The sequence below is a fragment of the Trachinotus anak genome, unplaced genomic scaffold, assembly GCF_046630095.1.
Source record: "Trachinotus anak isolate AG129_WGS33_773 ecotype Australia unplaced genomic scaffold, CSIRO_AGI_Tana_v1 ptg000039l, whole genome shotgun sequence".
Taxonomy (NCBI): domain Eukaryota; kingdom Metazoa; phylum Chordata; class Actinopteri; order Carangiformes; family Carangidae; genus Trachinotus; species Trachinotus anak.
Window position 1 is genome coordinate 3,487,037 of NW_027273890.1, and position 18,897 is coordinate 3,505,933.

An 18,897-nucleotide genomic window follows, 5' to 3' on the forward strand; every position below is an offset into this window, starting at 1 on the left:
GGGGCGTGATTGGACAGCCGAGTCTCTGCTCATGTCTCTCCATGTAGAAAACTTCTCGGACGGCACCGCCATGTCTCCTGGGAAATGTAGTCTGTGCTGTATCGAACGATGGGTTGTGGATTCTTCAAAAAACTACATTTCCCATGAAAAGAGCAGAAGGGGGCGGTGGCTTCAGAGCAGGTGAAAAGAAATTCATCCATATGGTTCAGGGGAGGGTTCGACTGTGATCTGGCAACCGCAGCCATGACCGAGGGGACGTAAGTTTATTTTTATTATTTCATTTAACGGATAATGTCGCAAAAACGACTTTTCTCGTCAGAAACAATGACGTGTAAAGATTTTAAAATGGACTACAGAGGGTTTTTAATACATTTGATGCATTGCTAATACTGAAACAACCCAAACTATACAGTATAAAGTTGTTAAAAGTAGCTTCACCTCAACCAACTACAAAATTTAATTGCAGCAACTCCACAAAGTGGCAGTAATTATAATCAGATGATAATGACTGATAACACTGACAGAGGGCATTCTGCATTATGAGTATTTCACTGTTGCTAGTTTCAGTTTAATTTAAATTAAATGTGCTTAACATAGAACCAGAAACTTTCAGACATTGACCAATAGATCTGTAAATGTTTAGTTTGGACTAGTGAAACCTGACACTGATAATAATAAACACTAAATAAATTCACACCTCTAACAAAGCCAACAGACACATTTATAAGGTTCATTACAAGCCAAGAAAGATTTTAATTGGTTTGCAAAGGTTTTAATGCCTTCGTAAAGATGGTTTCATTACTTGAACACAGTGTCACACCTTGAGTTAAAAACCAGCAGCGGTGTCGCCTGCAGAGTTACTGGTTTCAGCTTCCAGCTGAGGAAATGCTTCCATTGTGCAAGACTTTTTAGTTTCCTTCATCTAGTACAAAAAGATAAGTTTCAGAATCAGTACCAAACTGCATATGGAATAAATTATAATATTAACTGTCTCTCTCAGGCAGCTGCGGAGGCGAGGGGGGCCGTACAAGACGGAGCCAGCCACAGACCTGAGCCGCTGGAGGCTGACTAATGTCGAGGGCAGGCAGACCTGGCGCTACGTGGAGGATCAGGAAACCCCAGACAGAGAGCAGACCATGCTGGAGGCCCACTCACTAGGCCTGGACACGGTGGGTTTGGCTCTCCTGTCGTCCTCTGTGTCAAATGTCAGAAAAGTGTTTGTTGTTTGTTACTGTGAGTCGTTTGAGTCTAGAGTGATAATTCTTACTGCATCTTTTATATAGTAAAGTAAATAACTCTGAATTGTGTTTACTGTTGGTAACCAAAGTGATGAAGTTTACTGTTAATTTCTCTTCCCGTCTTCTCTGCTCAGGGTAAGTTTGTGCCCGGCTCCCCTGCGGCCCACACGGCTGTGGATGCTGCTCTGAAAGGTATGCACTTCTACAGACACCTCCAGGCCGAGGACGGTCACTGGGCGGGGGACTACGGCGGGCCTCTCTTCCTGCTCCCAGGTAAGACAAATCATCCTGCCCATGCCCTTTCATTTCACACCTGAAATATGCGGTGGCTTTATTTAGTCCTTCCACATAAATTCTAAATTAAAAGCCACTATGTGTAGAATTTGTCACCCTCCAGTGATAGAGGGTTTTTGAAGGTGCTGGTAGACCCTGTTTTTATGACATCAGGTGACGTGATTTCTGAAGGTTACAGAAGACGTGCACACTTTGTATCTCTAACTGACACAGGAATAGAAAACCATCATTGCACTGTGCAAAATACAACAAAAATAAGGAGAAAAAGTCCCTGAGGGACAGTTCAGTGTTTAATAAACCATCTCTTTAACCAACATTTCCTTCTTTTTGCTTGATCAGTTTGTTATGCTGACAAATGCTGGTGCAGGTGAAGCTGTTGGTGTAAACAGAGCTGAGGATTTCACGATAGCAATTTTTTTTTTGTCTCTGTGTGTGTGTACCTGTACACGTGTGTGTGTGTGTGTGTGTTTCTCAGGCCTCCTGATCACATGCCATGTGGCGAAGATCCCGCTGCCCGAGGCCTGGAAGAAGGAGATGGTGAGGTACCTGCGCTCCGTTCAGCTGCCAGATGGAGGCTGGGGTCTGTAAGTCAACAACACGCTTTTGTGTCTTTTGATATTCATCGACAGCTGCACAAGCATCATTTTGTCATCTCGCTCCAGAAAAATTATTATATTCATAGGCTCAGTGTTTATGGTGAAATGAAACCCTATGATAGAAGCATCTGCATATAACTGTTGTTAAACTGCCACACAAAGATTGGTGTAGTAATCACCAGAGGAGTGTCTGCTCATCGACACTGCTGCTACAAAATAATTACAGGAGAGGTGTCAGACGTGACACAGTGTCAGGCTGTCTGGATATAGATTGTAGTAGCATTGTGTGTGTGTGTGTGTGTGTGTGTGTGTGTGTGTGTGTGTGTGTGTTTTGTTTGCAGACACATTGAAGATAAGTCTACCGTCTTCGGCACAGCACTGAGTTACACCTCACTGAGGATCCTGGGAGTTGACCCTGATGATCCAGATATGGTTCGAGCCCGGAACAACCTGCACAGCAAAGGTGGGCAGGGATACGTGGAAATGAAAAGCACAAAGCTCTGCAGTATGTTATTAATAAAGCCACAGTCAACTAAATACAGTGATACTTACATCCTGTACTGATCATTTGTTTCTATGGTAACACACATTTACTGCCATCCCAAAACATCCACATGTAAAAAACAGATTTTGTTGTTTGTTTGTGTTTAGTTGTATTTCCTGCAAATTTAATGTGAGAAAATGTGAAACCATAAACTTTATTATAATAATAACCACGTCCGGCTTCTTTGCTCCTGTAAACCAAAGCTCCCTGTGTTTTTATTTTGTTCAGGCGGTGCAGTGGGGATTCCCTCGTGGGGGAAATTCTGGTTGGCCATTTTAAATGTCTACAGCTGGGAGGGAATGAACACACTCCTACCAGAGATGTGGTACGCTGGATGTTCTGACACCCCTTCATATTCTCCTCCACCCATCAGCCACGATTTAAATGCACAGAAAACATCATCATGTTGCTCCACATGTTGTTGTTGTTTGCTCCAGGTTGTTCCCGGCCTGGATGCCGGCCCACCCCTCCACGCTGTGGTGTCACTGCCGCCAGGTCTACCTCCCCATGAGCTACTGCTATGCTGTCAGACTGGCAGCCGAGGAAGACTCGCTAATCCTCAGCCTCAGACAGGTGCAGGAGCCGAACGGTCCCACAAGGGGGGGCCACACTCTCACGTTACAGACAGAGCTCGATGATAAACTGAATTTTGAAGAAATTATAGAAAGGCTATTTTTGGCTCAGTTTTGTTATTGGCTTTGTGTTTAATTCCCAGGACTTAATGTAGATCAGCTGCTCTTAACTTTTTCCAACTATTGGCTGAAAACCTCAGAAATGTAGGTGGCCCACATCCGGCCCCATAACAATACAGAGACCAAATAATACAGATTTTTTATTGTAGTGATAACAGTCGAACATTCATGACTGAACAGAAAGCAGAGGAAACACGTAGGAAACTCCACAGACTCCACAGTAGCTTATCACAAAAAAGATCATTTCATTTAAAAACATTTAGAAACATTGTGTATGTATACATCTTGCTCTTTGTTGTGTAGGAGCTTTATGTCCAAGACTATGCCAGCATCACCTGGGCTGCTCAGAGGAACAATGTGGCAGCATGTGACATGTACACACCCCACAGCCCACTGCTCACCTTTGCCTACAGTGAGTATGCACCAGGATGATAAACCCCCGCCTACACACGTATGTTGCTGTAAAACAGGCAACAACATCGAAACAACACTAGACGTTTCCATGGCTACAGGATGTTTTTACGCAATAGTAAAAAGAGGAAAAGAAGTTTTTCGTTTTCCTAAACGCTGCCCTTTGAATCACCTCCCTGACCTTGTGACTCTGTTCCTGTTTCCCTGCAGTGGTGTTAAATGTGTATGAAGCCCACCACCTCAGCGCACTGAGAGGCAGAGCGGTCAAAGAGCTGTATGAGCACATCCAGGCCGACGACCGCTTCACCAAATGTATCAGCATCGGACCGGTAATAAATGCACCGACTGAATAGAGTATGAGCTCTGTATGCACAGACAACAAAATAAAGAAATTGAAAAACATCTGAAACACTATGTGATGCAAATAACTGAAGTATAACACAGGTCAAAAAAACACTACAACTTAACTTCTAACCATCAGAGTGTGTGTGAACTTAAAGTCTTGGTCTTTTCCCCTCAGATCTCCAAGACGATCAACATGCTGGTTCGCTGGTCTGTAGACGGTCCCTCCTCTCCGGTCTTTCAGGAGCACGTGTCCAGGATCCCAGACTACCTCTGGTCAGTCTCTAACAACTTCAAAACCCTCACTGCTCCATCAGGTGTTCTCCTGTGAAGCTAGATCTTGCAATATGCCTGTATAATATGAAGTGAACTGCAGGTAAACTAACAGAAAGTTCTCTGTGTTCCAGGCTGGGACTGGATGGGATGAAAATGCAGGTGAGAATTTGTTCCCTGCTACGTTTGTCTGTTGAGTGGCAGCGAACACATGAACAGATGAAGCTGTAGTTTTGAAGCCATTCTTTTTTTACCTGTGCACTTGGTGAGTGTTTGACCGTTTTGTCCTTTTTGTTCTGCACAGGGGACCAATGGATCTCAACTCTGGGATACTTGTTTTGCTGTACAGGCTTTCCTCGAGGTAACGTAAACCCAGCCACTCACACCTGCAGTATTATTAATGCAAGCAGGCATATATTCTAAAGGTGTACTGTGATCAATGCTGTTCTTTCTTATGAGGACTATAAACTGTTATTGACACAGTCTTGTTCAGCAGATCAGTACAGTCTCACTGTGAATGCATGTACACATTTTTCTACATCAGCATGAGACAAGAAGCGTCTCACTCTGGATATATTATGAGATGTGCACATAAGACTCTGGACTCTGGAAATGAAGTTCAGATTCAAAGAAACACCCAGATTTCTGTATGATATGTTCCAGGGTGAGAGACACTAAAGAAGAATATATTTCTTGCTGCAGAGTTTTAGTATCAATGACAAGAATTTCAGTTCTGTCCTTGTTGACCTGCTCGGACGTTCATCATTTCTGCTTTTGATGCATGTTGCCAGTGATTTAACGGGGGACGGGAGCAGGTATAACTGGATGTCATCCACATAAATACAATAACATTGGTTATGCTTCAATACTGTGTGGCTTATATGTACAAACTGAACTGCAGCTCATCCAGTATTGACCCCTGAGGGACTCCACATGTGATGTCATGATGTTCCTACACTTCAAATTACAATGACACACAGAACATTGTCGTCTCTTTTGATTGGAGGCAAACGAGGCAAATGCTGAGCCACAACCTCCTGCCCACAGTGATGTTCACATCACGAGCTGACCTCTAATAATCTAATAATACCAAAATAGAAATGTCGATATTGTCATTAACAGATCATTGATCACCTTGAGAATAATTGATCACCACTCTGTTTGGTGTGGAGTTTTGACTCAAATGTATCATGTAGCTGATTGTAAAAAGTATAATAAATTGTGTGTTGGGTCGGTTCAGGCAGGAGCCCAGGACAACCCCAGGTTAGCTGAGTGTCTCCGAGACGCCCATCAGTTTCTCACCATCACACAGGTACGATCAGTGTGTGTCTCACTAATCTAAACTAATCCTCCTGTATACTGGTGTTGGGAAAACAAAAACAAAGCAGAGTTATGGTTTTCATTGTCAAGCAGGAAACAAACATGTGTTTGTACTTTCTGATGTATTTGCAGGACATTCAGATGTGCTAAAGATTAAAACGGTGCGATATGATCATCCACTGCTTTCATTTGCCTGACTAGTTTTTCCACTTCACCAGATACCTGAGAATCCTCCTGAATATGAGAAGTACTACAGACAAATGAACAAGGTAAACTAATATCGCACAAGAGCCACTTTTCAACATTTTTCCTATTATTCCTAAATAAAAGACTAAAATGTGTCTGGTAATTAAATCCAAGGAGGAAAAAAGTCAAAGTAAAATATGAATAGACGCATACACTGTACTGCATAAACCTGTTTTTTTAGGGAGGCTTCCCCTTCAGTACCCGTGACTGTGGCTGGATCGTGGCTGACTGCACAGCCGAGGGCCTGAAGTCAGTGATGCTGCTGCAGGAACTGTGCCCCTCCATCAGCCAGCCCATCGCCTCTGAGCGTCTGTATGACGCTGTCAACGTGGTGAGGCTGCAGACAGAAAATAGATGGAGGACTAATTTACTATTATTTTTGAGTTCATACCCAAATGTGCTCCGAGTCTTTTGGTATTGTACACTGAGATATATACAATCCTCCTGCACTTCATGCATTATGAAGCCTCAGATCTTACAATTTGACACTCACTGGTTCAAAGGAACAGTTGCCACTTTGTGAAACATGCTGTTAGTTTAGAACAGTAAAAACACCAAAACAGGGGGAACCAGTGAACCTAGCTCATTGCAAAGGCAACAGAATCCAACCACTATTAATTAATTTATTTTATCCCAACTGTTTACTCCACACACAAACCAAAATCAGCCTACAGCCCAAACTGAAGCCACTATTCTCTGAAGAGCTGCTTCCTGTCGTCCTGCATGTGTCTGTCGTCTCCCTGTAGCTTCTGAGCATGAGAAACTCGGACGGCGGATTTGCAACGTATGAAACTAAGAGAGGAGGAAGACTCCTGGAGCTACTCAACCCCTCTGAGGTGTTTGGTGAGTATGTTGCCAGCACCTCACTCTAGACCCATTTCATGCACGTCACTGTCAGACTGAAACATTAGTTATGCTCTGTGTGGAGTGGAGACGGAGAAAAAGCCGCTGCAGTGATTTGTCGCTGTTAGAGCCAGGGCTGATTTCAGATTTACTGAGATCATGGTGTAAGTTGACGCCTGATCGAACAGCCCTGTGTAGGGCAGCTCAGTGGACTGCTCAGTGGTGTGAACGCTGGCAGGAACGTCAGTGTGACTCACGCTGCAAATATTCAGATACGAAAAAGGGAAACGAGGAGCCAAATATAAACATGGCATTTCAGTGTTCTTTCAACATTCGGTTACTGGGAGACTCATTCCATTGCACTCTGAGGGTGCTGCAGTATTATGGCCTTTACAGTATCAAAGGGCAGAGAGCCTAATATCGTCATTTTCCCTGTTGAAAAGAGGATGTAGTGTGTGTTGAGGAGTTATGAGTAACCGTGTGTGCTCTCTGTGTCCCTCTCACACACACAAACAGGTGACATCATGATAGATTACACCTATGTGGAGTGCACCTCAGCTGTAATGCAGGCTCTGAGGCACTTCCAGAAGGCCTACCCTGAGCACCGTGCGGAGGAGATCAGGTACACCACACAGCACATGCACATGTGAGGAGGTGTTTCAGTGTCAGTTACTGAGTGACACAGAAGAACAATCAGCAAAGATCTTTTCACTCTAAACCGGCTGCCTCTGTGTGTATTAAAAATTCTTTGAGCACACATTTCTGGGTTTATGGAAAACATTTATATTTGCACATGATGAAAAAAAAAACATTCTTACCTAAATAATTTATCAGTTCTTGTTGAGGTTTGGGATTCAAACTCTGGGGGAAAGAGGTGAAGGCTGTAAGACAGTTGACTGGTTCTTGTGCAGGTCCACTCTGAGAGACGGTCTGGAGTACTGCAGGAAGGTGCAGAGGCCAGATGGATCCTGGGAAGGGTGAGTCCACAGTCGTGATTTCACTGTCTGATGTCCTACCTGATCAAGAGGTCAAGCTCGGTCCCTTTCTGCTTGTGCTCAGGTCCTGGGGAGTGTGCTTCACATATGGAATATGGTTTGGCCTCGAAGCTTTCGCTTGTATGGGTCACATCTATGAGGATGAGTAAGACAACCAAACACTGATGGTTGAATAAGCCACACAGGACACACATTAACTCCTTGCTTACATACTTCATTGCACCCCTGTGTCCTGTTACCAGGGACGTGTGTGCAGAGGTGCAGAAAGCCTGTCAGTTCCTGCTGGACCGACAGATGCCGGACGGAGGTTGGGGGGAGGATTTTGAGTCGTGCGAGCAGCGGCGCTACATCCAGAGCAGCGCTGCTCAGATCCACAACACCTGCTGGGCTTTGTTAGGCCTCATGGCTGCCAGGTAAAGTAGCCCTCTGCTGGATCACGATGGGATCTGACTGGATGTGATGGGTTCAGGTTTGGGCTTTAGCAGAATTGCTGTTTTGAGTAGAGTTGTTCAGATACCAATACTAGTATCAGGAACGGCTCTGATACTGTCTATACACCACTCTGACACTGTGTAATTTATTAATAAACTTTGTAGTTTCACATCTGATAAAACAGCAGAAACCAGTTCTTCTTCACTGCTTTAAAACAGTAGTTTACACAGGAAGTCAGAGCAGTGTAGAAGAATTTAATTTCCTGTATTTAATCTATTTAGCCGTTAGCAAAATGTTAGCAATTTGGCAACATGTTACACTGTGAAGTCTCACCAGTAAAAAAGCCAACGTGTTCAGTGTGCATGCTTTAATTTTGAGGGGTGGAACTAGTGTCAGGACAACTAGTGTAGGAAATGTTATTTATTTCAGAACAGCTCCAGTTATAGGTTTGTACGTTAGATCCAGGTCGGACTGACGCTCATGTTTCTATGTTATTGATTGATTGATTGTTTAATGGTTGTGCTTTTGATCACACACATGCTGTGCTGTTTATTCATTTAGCTGCAAAAGGAACTTCCAACTTTTCGAGTAAAATTGAATCTAATCAAAATGAACTGAATCCAAACAAAAGAATTCATGTGAAGTCAGTAAAATCACTTGTGTATATATCCAGGCATCCGGACAGGAGGGCCATAGAGAGAGGAGTGCAGCTCCTGATTGACAAGCAGCTGCCCAATGGAGACTGGCCACAGGTGAGTCTCTGCTTTGCAAAGGTTTTATTACTTATATGTTATATACTCTAAATATACAGAGCTTACTCTGCCGTTAATACAACTTTAAATGAAATAATCCAATGAAAATATGAAATATTGTGCAGGCCTTGATAAGTGACGCTCTGTGCTTCCACCTCACCAGGAGAATATTGCAGGCGTGTTCAACAAGAGCTGTGCCATCAGCTACACCTCCTACAGAAATGTTTTTCCAGTCTGGACCCTCGGCCGCTTCTCAACACTTTACCCCAGCAGTCCGCTCGCCGGGAAGGTCAAGCTGTGAAGATTTCTAAAAGTTAACGAGACTACAATCAAAACAAAAAAGCAACAACAGCCACAAAGTTCAGACAACCAGTTTTGGAAAGCGCATGTTTTTTCAATGCTTGAACACTCTCAGCACTTCAGCTGTGTTTTTCCGAATCCATCAGATGAAGAAACACATTTCATTCTTTGAATTTCTCTCTGTGTTGACATCCACCAGAGCTACTCCTCACAGATCTGCTGTGATAATCTGCTGCTATCTAAGACGCCCAGAAAATGTGCCCTGGTTTCTAAAGTGTATAAAAGATTTCATGTCCATGTTGGCTTATATTCATGCCCCCTCCCTTCCATTTACATTTAGAATAAAGATTTTTTCTATGGAATTATTGTGATTGCTGTCTTCACTGAGTGCACTGGTTTGTTTCCTCACAAGACATTTTGTTGAGCAGTCAGGACTTGCAGGAGAGAATTCAAACCTGCAACTTTTAGCATTAAGTCTCCTATTAACTTTTAGATGCAGAATTTGCACATTTTGTCACCTCTGCACCAGCAAAAAAAGATATAAGCAAACCGTAGATCGTCAGACTTAATCAGTCACACTGCAAACACTCATGACATGTGTCTCTGTACTGTATGATGCTGGGTTCCCTGCCACTCATTCCTGATTTATGCTGTGAAGAAGCTATTTGTTACCAAGATGTCTGTTTTTTTGCCCTTTGCCCACCAATGCTTTCACTAACACACCTGGATTTTTAAAGAGGAGTTAAAGGTGTGGTCATGAATGTTGAGATGTTCTATTGATGAAAAGATATGTGTAGGTGTGAGTGAATGTTTCCAATGATTACATGCACATGAGATCTTGAACTATCGTGGGAGTGTCTCAGGTAAACAAGCTGTCTATGTCTTGATTTGTGTAGCTGACGTTCAGGCTGCAGAAGCAGGTCACTGTAGCGATTGGATTCCATGCTTGACACCAGGCATACAAGACAAGATGATCTAACTGGTTAAACTTGTGCCTTCTGCTGTGCATTGTTTGTGCAGAGCCTTAAGCATGCACCGATGCTGATAAGAAAGCTGTTTTAGATTCACCTCGCTCACCTTTTCCACATATCCTCCTCTGGATGACTCAGGGATGGCACCATGTCAATCAAGTGGTTTCACAATGTTAACTGAATGGAAAGAATGACGGAGTTTCTCCAGCCCCTCAGAGGTTAATAGGTGCATTGTTGGAGGAGGAGGATGGGGTTTTCTCTAGAATTTGTATTTGTAATCAGTCTAAAATGACAGTTGTTAGATTTTTCCACGGTTGTGCACTTCAGGCTTGAAGCTTTACTGCAAGACTAGACTTGACTCCCTTAATTTAAAAAACCTAATTTGACACTTGGCTCCCTGAAGACTTGACAAGGCTTTAGAAGATTTTACATGATTTGAGACTTGTCTGACAAAGACATGACTGGGACATAATTCCCTATAGAGGAAATTTCAGATTTGACTTCAGACTTGACTCCCAAATTGACTCCCTAAAGATTTTATATGATTTTAGACTTGACTGCCAAAGACATGACTAGGAGGGGGCTCCCAAAGACTTAACTTCAGACTTAACTATGTTAAGACTTGACTCGAGTCCTGACTACCTTAAGACTTTACTCCCTAAACTAGACAACTTGAGATGCGAACGCCTAAAGACCTGACTTCAGACTTGACTTAAGAGTTGATCATTGACAGTTGACTCCCTCGAGACTTGATTTGATGTGAGACTTGAAAACAGAAATCAAGTCTCAAGTGAAAAGCTTGGATATTTATTTATTAGGCCTATGCACAGACATAACTTGGTCTTGATAACATTAAAAAACACTTAATTTTACACAGTCAGCATAACAACAAACGTGTATTTGTTAATTAATGTTCATTTTGTTTTGCTCATTATTATGTTGTGCAGTGTGAGCAACACAGGTAGACATTACAAAGACATTACAAAGCCAGTTTGAAAAAAACAGTCTTTCTTCACCCTTGAGAAGAGAAAATACAGGTTTTCTTTGCTGATAACACACTGGTTGGCTCTGAGGGAAAGGTAACAAAGAAACAGGCTCATCAAACATCCTGGGCAGAGGACAAAAGAACTAAAAATTAACATACTCGGGTTGCGTGATGTGTGTTTGTGCATTTGACTGAAACTTAACAGAAGATATCAGGTAATAGTGTCGCAAAGTTTGTGATACAAGTTCGAGTTTTACAAATAACATGTAAATGCTATTTCAACAAATTTGAATGGAGCATTCTCACTGTACACATGTAGTGTATGATGCAGATCAAACTTTCTCATAACAAAGATTTTGTGATGGGAGTTGGGGCACTGCCCCTCACAATCTGCTTCAGAATGAGGTGTGGCTGCTGATAAAAGGAGCAGCAGGTGGCAGCTGCATCGGTGGATCTGCTCTCCTGGGTTCAGTAAGTTCACCTCTAAAACTCTACTTATTTTATATCATCTGTCCCTCTGTAACTTTGATGTGCAAAGGGTGATGGTCTTTTTTTTTTTGATATAATTTTAATGTGTTACATTTCACATCTTAACACAGCCTAGTGTTGCAGCTTTAAAGTTTGCATGTTTTTGTGAAGTTCATTGCCATCTTTCCTTTGTGAATTTTTTAGTCACATTGGATATGTGTGAATTTTATTTATTTATTTTTTTTTTTACATCATTTTCATTTATCTCGTTCTCATTTTTAGGGTTTGAAGTTTCAAAATGTTCAGGGGCAACCAAGGTAAACTACACATCTGCTTCTGGGTCATGTTCACCTCTTTCTTCCTGTATTGAATGTGTAAAACATATTTTTTTTTTCCAGGAGGAAACTGTCGTGGGTGCCATGGACATGGACATGGGCACAATCATGGACATGGGCATGGAGGCTGTTGTGGCCATGGCCACGGGCCTAGCCATGGACATGGGCATGGAGGCTGTTGTGGCCATGGCCACGGGCCAGGCCATGGACATGGGTGTGGACCCAAGCGCAGAAAAAGAAACAAGTGTGGCCACAAGCATAGGAAGTGTCACAAGAAGGGAAAGGACTGTCATGGGGTAAGATTCAATAATGCAGTGTGCAACTCATTCACAACAAAAAGTGGATTTGGTTGAGAATTAATGTGAAACCCAACATGAAAAGTTTGTGCAATCCAACCTAATCAGAACTGGTCACAGGGATACACTGTTATTGATTGATAACATGTTTTTAAGAAGTTTTTTAACCGATGTCGCTGGGTACAACCACAGTCTTGTATGATGCCAAAGGAGGTTTAGTGCCTTGCTGAAGGGCATCTCACTAAAGTTAAAATCAGTTTGGTCGTTGGTTCCTGGGGGTTTTAAATGATGAGCTAATGTGTGTCTCTTATGTTCATCCCTCCTGCAGTCCTCCAGCAGCTCCTGCAGCAGCGACTCTGATTAGATGAAGATTTCTGGATAAAACAAGTTGTCATCTTCATCTTCATTAGCTCACACAATAATCTCTTTATCTTACAGCCTAAGGTTTGTTTATGATCTTAAAAATGTTTGTAACTCAAATGCATTTGTATTTTGGCCAAAGGAACATGCTTTTGTCAGAACATATCCAAAGCATACGTTGGCTCTGATGTAATAAATTTCAAAGTGAAAACAAAGATTGATGGTTTCTCTACACAACTTCAGTTGTTCTCTCTGTTTACACTGTATCCAGGTCGACTTGGTGATTTGGTAGCTTATATGGGTTTTTAAACACAACATCTTTCAGGTTTACCTGGAGTTTTTTTTCTGTTTTTTGTTTTTTTTTTGTTATCATTTCTTTCTGGCTTTTTATGCCTTTATTTATTGGTAAAGTGCGAGAGAGAGATACAGGAAAGTTGGGGAGAGAGACAGGGGATGACATGCTGCACAGGGCCGCAGGTCGGATTCAAACTGTGGGCCGTTGTGGTTAGGACGAAACCTTAATGATATGCGCTCTACCAGGTGAGCCACCGAGGTGCCCTATCCTGGAAGTTTTGGTTTGTAGAAAAATGAAACAATCCTGAGCAAAATCCCAGTTGGTTCTGTGAGGAAAGGGCTGGTGGGATTATGTGAGACACTGGTGTTCATACAGTGTCGTTCTTAATAAAACCACTGGATGGTGGTAAACGATGTGATGCTTTCTAGTCCCCGAGTCCTCGACTTAAATGATAATTGAGATGCACACAGATCTTAGGGGCTTTCTTTTTTTTAATTAATAAAAAAAAAACTATGCAATATCAACACATGTGCTGTGAATCTGCAGGTATTCTTTAATTGCTCCTTATCTGATGCCTTATGGTGACAGAAACGTATAAACAGTCATGTTTCAGATAGTTACAAAGAGCATGAAAAATCTTAAGCATATGTTGCACAAGAATAAAAAGAAAAGAAAAAAACAGTTGGCTTGAGTCAGGCTCTGCCCCTGATGATGAGCAATGGCTTGTTTCTAGCTGAGGTGTGGCTTCATATAAAAACACAACCAGGAGACTGCTGCGTCCGTGGAACTGCACTCCAGCACACAGTAAGTTTACTATCGAGCTATCTAGGATGAATTATCATAAAGTATGTGAGTGTGTGTGTGTTTACTTTTACTCCTATCTTGTATCTTTGTGATGACCAGTTTATAGTTATAGACATTACAGAGTGAGGACATTTGGACTGATCCTCACAGCTTTGAAGGGCTGTTTGAGGGTTAGCGTCAGAGTAAGGGTAAGGTTTGGTGAAAAATGCAGCACTCTTAAAGAGTGCTTGAGAGGACGTGGATACAATAAGACCTGGTATAATAAAATGCTGAAATAGGTCTTTTGGTAAAATACCTTGGTGTGGGTGCTTTAATAAGTTATTTGGAGGTGGTGAAGTGTTGAACTGTGGACCTCTATTTTGGCTTTACTTTTTGGGCCCGGACCTGGAGATGACCCCTGTCTTCCATATGTTCTTAACCACCTCACCTTGGTTGGGGTTAGGGCAGGTCAAAGGTAAGGGGTCAGATTCAAGGATAGGATAGAAGTTTAGGGTTAGGAAAGGGCTTAGGGTTAGGGTGGGATGGGGGGTAGGGGTCAAGAAGAGGGTTAGGGTTAGGTGAGGGGATTAGGTTAAACTTTAATTTATGATGGTTAAGGTCAGGGGAAGGGGCTACAGAACGGATTATGTCAATGAGGGTCGTCACAACTAGAAAAAGACTAATGTGTGTGTTTTAATAACCTTGCTATCTTACTTTCATGTATTTATGTTTTCCCTTTGTTAACATTTCAGGGTTTGCATCTGGAATTTTGAAATGTACGGGCACAACGGAGGTAAAAACAAAAATCATTTGTAATTGCCTTTTGTTCATTCTCAGTTTTTTTCCCTTGTATCCAGCCCCCTCTCTGTCCTTAGTGTCAAACTTTATTGAATTTTAAGGACAACATGTTCATACAAACTGGAAGAAAAAATAAAAGCCCTACCCGTTTTGTTTGACAGGAAACCAGTATCCCCAGGGCTGTCATCCTCAGCCAGCGCCAGGTGGATACCCTCAATGGCCAACAGGCCCTGGCACAGCCCGACCCTGCCCACCTCAGCCTTGTGGTCCTGTAGCTCCACCTTGTGGAGGGCATGGAGGCCATGGTTACGGACCAGGGCCTGATTGCGGATATGGACCTGGCCAAGGTCATGGGCAGGGGCACGGGCATGGTCATGGTCATGAGCATGGGCATGGGCATGGGCACCACGGACATGGTCATGAGCATGGGCATGGGCACCACGGGCATGGACACGGTCACCACGGGCACGGACATGGTCACCATGGGCACGGACATGGACACCACAGACATGGTCATGGCCACAAACATAAGCATGGTCACATGCATGGCCATTGTCACAAGAAAGGAAGGAAGTGTCATGGGGTAAGATCCAGTTGTTTTATTGAAAGTGAAAACTATGGAGTCTCTAGTTAGCGAAGTAAATACTGTACAACAGTGACCAAAGGTAATAGGAACATTTGAAATTAAAGAGATCAAATTAAAGAGCAAAGTTCACTTAAGCAGTCAATGAAACTGTTAGATGTGATGGGAATCAGTTTTTCCACAAATGATATTTTTCAATATAATTAATTATTTTTTCATTTTTAATGCAGGCCCATTTTTAATTTTCCCCTCAGCTCAATGGAGCCTTTTAGCATCTTTTAGCTCATTGTTTTGGTTTCCCGACCTTCAACTTTACTGCTTTGATTCAATATCTACAACTGCTCTCGACTGTAGCAGGCTCCTCAAACCTACAGCAGACAGACCTCGTTAGCAATTAGCCAGTGAACATAGTGGAGCATTTAGCAGCTAAACAGCCAGATGACAGTGAGTGAATATTGGATTTATATTAATCAGATGGCCAGAAACACAACTCGAAACAAATTATAAATAATAATTATAAACAAGTTCCTGGATCCAGAAATGCATTCAACATTAAAAAAAAAAAATAATAATAATGAAATTAAATTAAATTATTGACACAACACAATGTCCTTCAATTTTTAACTTCCATAATAATCTCAAGTTTATTAATTGATTGACACATCATCAACACATGAAATGATAATGATTTTGTTCTTGTTCTAGTCCTCCAGCAGCTCCTGCAGCAGTGACTCTGACTAGATGACGATTCGTTGATGAGAAGAGAAACAAGTTGTCACCTGGACACCTTCTTCATACCTACAATAATAATCAGTTATCGAACAACCTGCATTTCAAAATGAGTGTTTTTCAACTCTTAGGATATGAAATAATAATCAGTTAATCAACCAACTACATTTCATTTGTGTTTTTTCAACTCTTAGGGCATGAAATGCAACTTAAGTTTTTCAGAGTCATGTTTAAGTGTCATGTACTGCATTGTCTTGTATGAGGTATCCAGTCAATACATTTTAAAGTAGAAAGAGCAACACACACGAAGCAACACAGCTCCGGTCTCTGACTCTCCTCTGACAGATTACCTGCAGTGCTGCCTTCAATGACTCCTACACCTGTGTGTGTTTGTGTGTGTTTGTGTGAGAGAGACACTGTGTACATTTCCATGTATTAGACACTGATCATAACTGCTCCCTGTTCATCATAAAAGCAAATAATCTCGACAATCTCTTGCCTCCTCACTCTCTATTTCACATGACCTCAGAGTTTCTTATAACTGTGTATGTGCTCAGTATCTATTGGTGTGCACTTATATTATCTTTATTTACCCAGGGAAGGTTGAATTAAGACCTTTGTTCAGCAATGTTTTTCAGAGACAGTTACACACCCTGCACCTCCCCAGCACACTCGCTTGAATCCTGTTTGTATCAGCTGTATAATAAAAGATTTGCTAAACTGTGAATCTTCCATTTTACTGTACCAACACTGATAAATAAGAAGCAGCCTGGTGCTTTTTTGTGTAAACTGTCCATGAAATACTAGAAATTCATGAACGGTAGCCGACCGTTGCTGCACTGCCTTGTACAGACTGAGTCTTTCAAACATGTAGCACTTCTGGTCCAGCACCAGTCACAGGTGTTTAGAGTCTGACAGCTGATTTTCCTAAAAAAATTTTTTGATCTCATGTTTAAAACTTAAAAATATTACGTTATGTTTGATACATGCAGATAATTAATTTATCAAGCAATGAAAAAAGAGTCAAAGTTAAATGTATTCAAATCCAGTGTTATGAGATTGGAAATGATCACATCTCTGACTGCTGGACAAATTTGAACTTTTACCCTCAGGGAGACGTTATAAATCACTACTGACTAATAGAAATATCTATTAGAAATCCTCTGTATCAGCTGCTGTCATGGTAATAAATGAATTAGTATTCAGTAGACTGGTACAGAGGGTGGTGCTCCTGATGTTGCTGCAGCTTTTTGCACAGTTGTGATATAGTGTATGGAGCAGACTTGTGTGTTGTGAGTTGTATTATTTCATGATTGTGTGCTGTGTTTCTAGTTTTTTTATGACACATCTCATGGTGATTATCAAGGCAAATGAAGAACGCACATTGTACATAGTAAAGTTTTTGTATTTGTTTATGGTCCGTGTGTGTGTGTGTGTGTGTGATACGTTAAAGATTATCCACACACACCCATTTAGGTCACAAAAATGTTCTGATAGGAGACCAGGCTTCAAATTGAGGTGCAGCTACACATAAAAAAGAGCAACAGGTGGCGGCTGTGCCTGTGGACCTGCTCTCCAGCACACGGTACGTTCACCTCCGAAACTCTGCTGATGATTTGTAGCTCTGACTTTCATGAATGTGAAAAAGTTGTATGTGCATATTTGAAGACACACTGTGTTGATGTATTTGTTAAAATTTTTTTTTTTCCTTTTTCAGTTTCAAAATGTACGGACACAACCAAGGTAAACAACAACTTTTAAATACTATATATTAAATGTGAATTACATACTTAATAATCACTTTGACTAAATATTGCCTTATATCTGATTTCTCTTGTGTAGGAAACCAGTACCCCCCTGGCTACCCCAACCATCCTCAGCAGATGCCAGGGGGCTACCCTCACTATCCTCCAGGCACTGTCCCACCAACCTGCCCTCCTCAGCCCCACGGTCCATACGGAGGCCAGCCTGGATACGGACCTGGTCCTGGTTGTGGCCAAGGGCATGGACACGGGCACGGGCACGGACATGACCATGGACACGGGCACGGGCACGGACATGACCATGGACACGGGCACGGGCACGGACACGGACATGGACATGACCATGGACACGGACATGGACATTGCCATGGACAGGGCCACGGACATGGGCACAAGCACAAGCACAAGAATGGTCACAAGCATGGCAAGTGTCACAAGAAAGGAAAGGACTGTCACGGGGTAAGAATCAGCCATTTTCTCAAATATGATGCATGATGGTTTTATTTTTTCCAGAAATTAGAACATAAAAAGTGATTCAGTCCAACTTCATATCAACTAACAAATCACAGGAAATCATAGAAATGCTGTGTTATTGGTCACATACTGGCAAATAAATACATTTTTTTAAGCCAAATCTATTATGAACTGTAATTTTTGCTTTTCTCAAATTGAATATAAGTAAAGTAGATATACTCTGATCTTTAGAGGATTGCACTGATTCACCTACGTGTATCTGTTGTGTTCATCCCTGTTGCAGTCCTCCAGCAGCTCCTGCAGCAGTGACTCTGACTGAGGAAGATTCCTGGATGACCTTCATCTTTCTACCATTTATTATAATCAACATTTTACTGCCTACATTGTTTCTTCACATATATGCTGAAAAATCTATTTGTATCAAACACCTGCATTTTTACAACAATGTGCCCAAAAAAATGTAATTGTATGAAAAACAAATATTTAGCTTTTACATGAAATATTCTTAAATTTCATAACTTGCACAGATTATTTTATCCATGATTGTTATTTTTCAGAAACGGATTTCTGTGTGTGATAAATGACAGTAAATTGAATATGCAGTCTCTTGCCTTTTTATTTTGTTTGTCTTCCTGTTTCTTAATACTCTCGCCTGCTATTTTAATCTAACCAGAGTGGCCTCTTTATTTGCCCAGGGAAGGTTGACTGAGCAAAAGTGCTCGGTCACACCTTGGTGATAGCAGTACACCACACGCCCTGCAGTCGCCTGAATGTCATTT

General features: G+C 41.9%; 2 protein-coding genes across 3 annotated transcripts; both read left to right on the forward strand.

Annotated features, from left to right (window-relative positions):
- The first annotated feature begins 142 nt into the window (after window positions 1-142).
- Window positions 143-9,640, forward strand: lss (lanosterol synthase (2,3-oxidosqualene-lanosterol cyclase)). The gene is made up of 22 exons (XM_071472626.1): window positions 143-257; window positions 1,001-1,169; window positions 1,373-1,511; window positions 2,008-2,116; window positions 2,470-2,591; window positions 2,901-2,997; window positions 3,110-3,245; window positions 3,668-3,776; window positions 3,986-4,104; window positions 4,296-4,393; window positions 4,525-4,552; window positions 4,695-4,751; window positions 5,631-5,702; window positions 5,929-5,979; window positions 6,138-6,287; window positions 6,703-6,799; window positions 7,316-7,421; window positions 7,711-7,776; window positions 7,859-7,939; window positions 8,037-8,207; window positions 8,900-8,978; window positions 9,142-9,640. Exons 1-22 carry the CDS (start codon window positions 244-246, stop codon window positions 9,277-9,279), a joined length of 2,208 nt encoding a protein of 735 aa, XP_071328727.1. The 5' UTR covers window positions 143-243; the 3' UTR covers window positions 9,280-9,640.
- Window positions 9,641-17,331: 7,691 nt separating this feature from the next.
- On the forward strand, window positions 17,332-18,714 carry LOC139614877 (holotricin-3-like). 2 transcript variants are annotated; one of them, XM_071472534.1, is made up of 5 exons: window positions 17,332-17,466; window positions 17,599-17,624; window positions 17,724-17,962; window positions 17,993-18,103; window positions 18,402-18,714. In XM_071472534.1, exons 2-5 carry the CDS (start codon window positions 17,606-17,608, stop codon window positions 18,435-18,437), a joined length of 405 nt encoding a protein of 134 aa, XP_071328635.1. In that variant the 5' UTR covers window positions 17,332-17,466; window positions 17,599-17,605; the 3' UTR covers window positions 18,438-18,714. The 2 variants fall into 2 exon arrangements, with proteins under 2 accessions (XP_071328635.1, XP_071328634.1); XM_071472533.1 differs by having other exon boundaries at window positions 17,333-17,466; window positions 17,724-18,103.
- The last annotated feature ends 183 nt before the right edge of the window (window positions 18,715-18,897 follow it).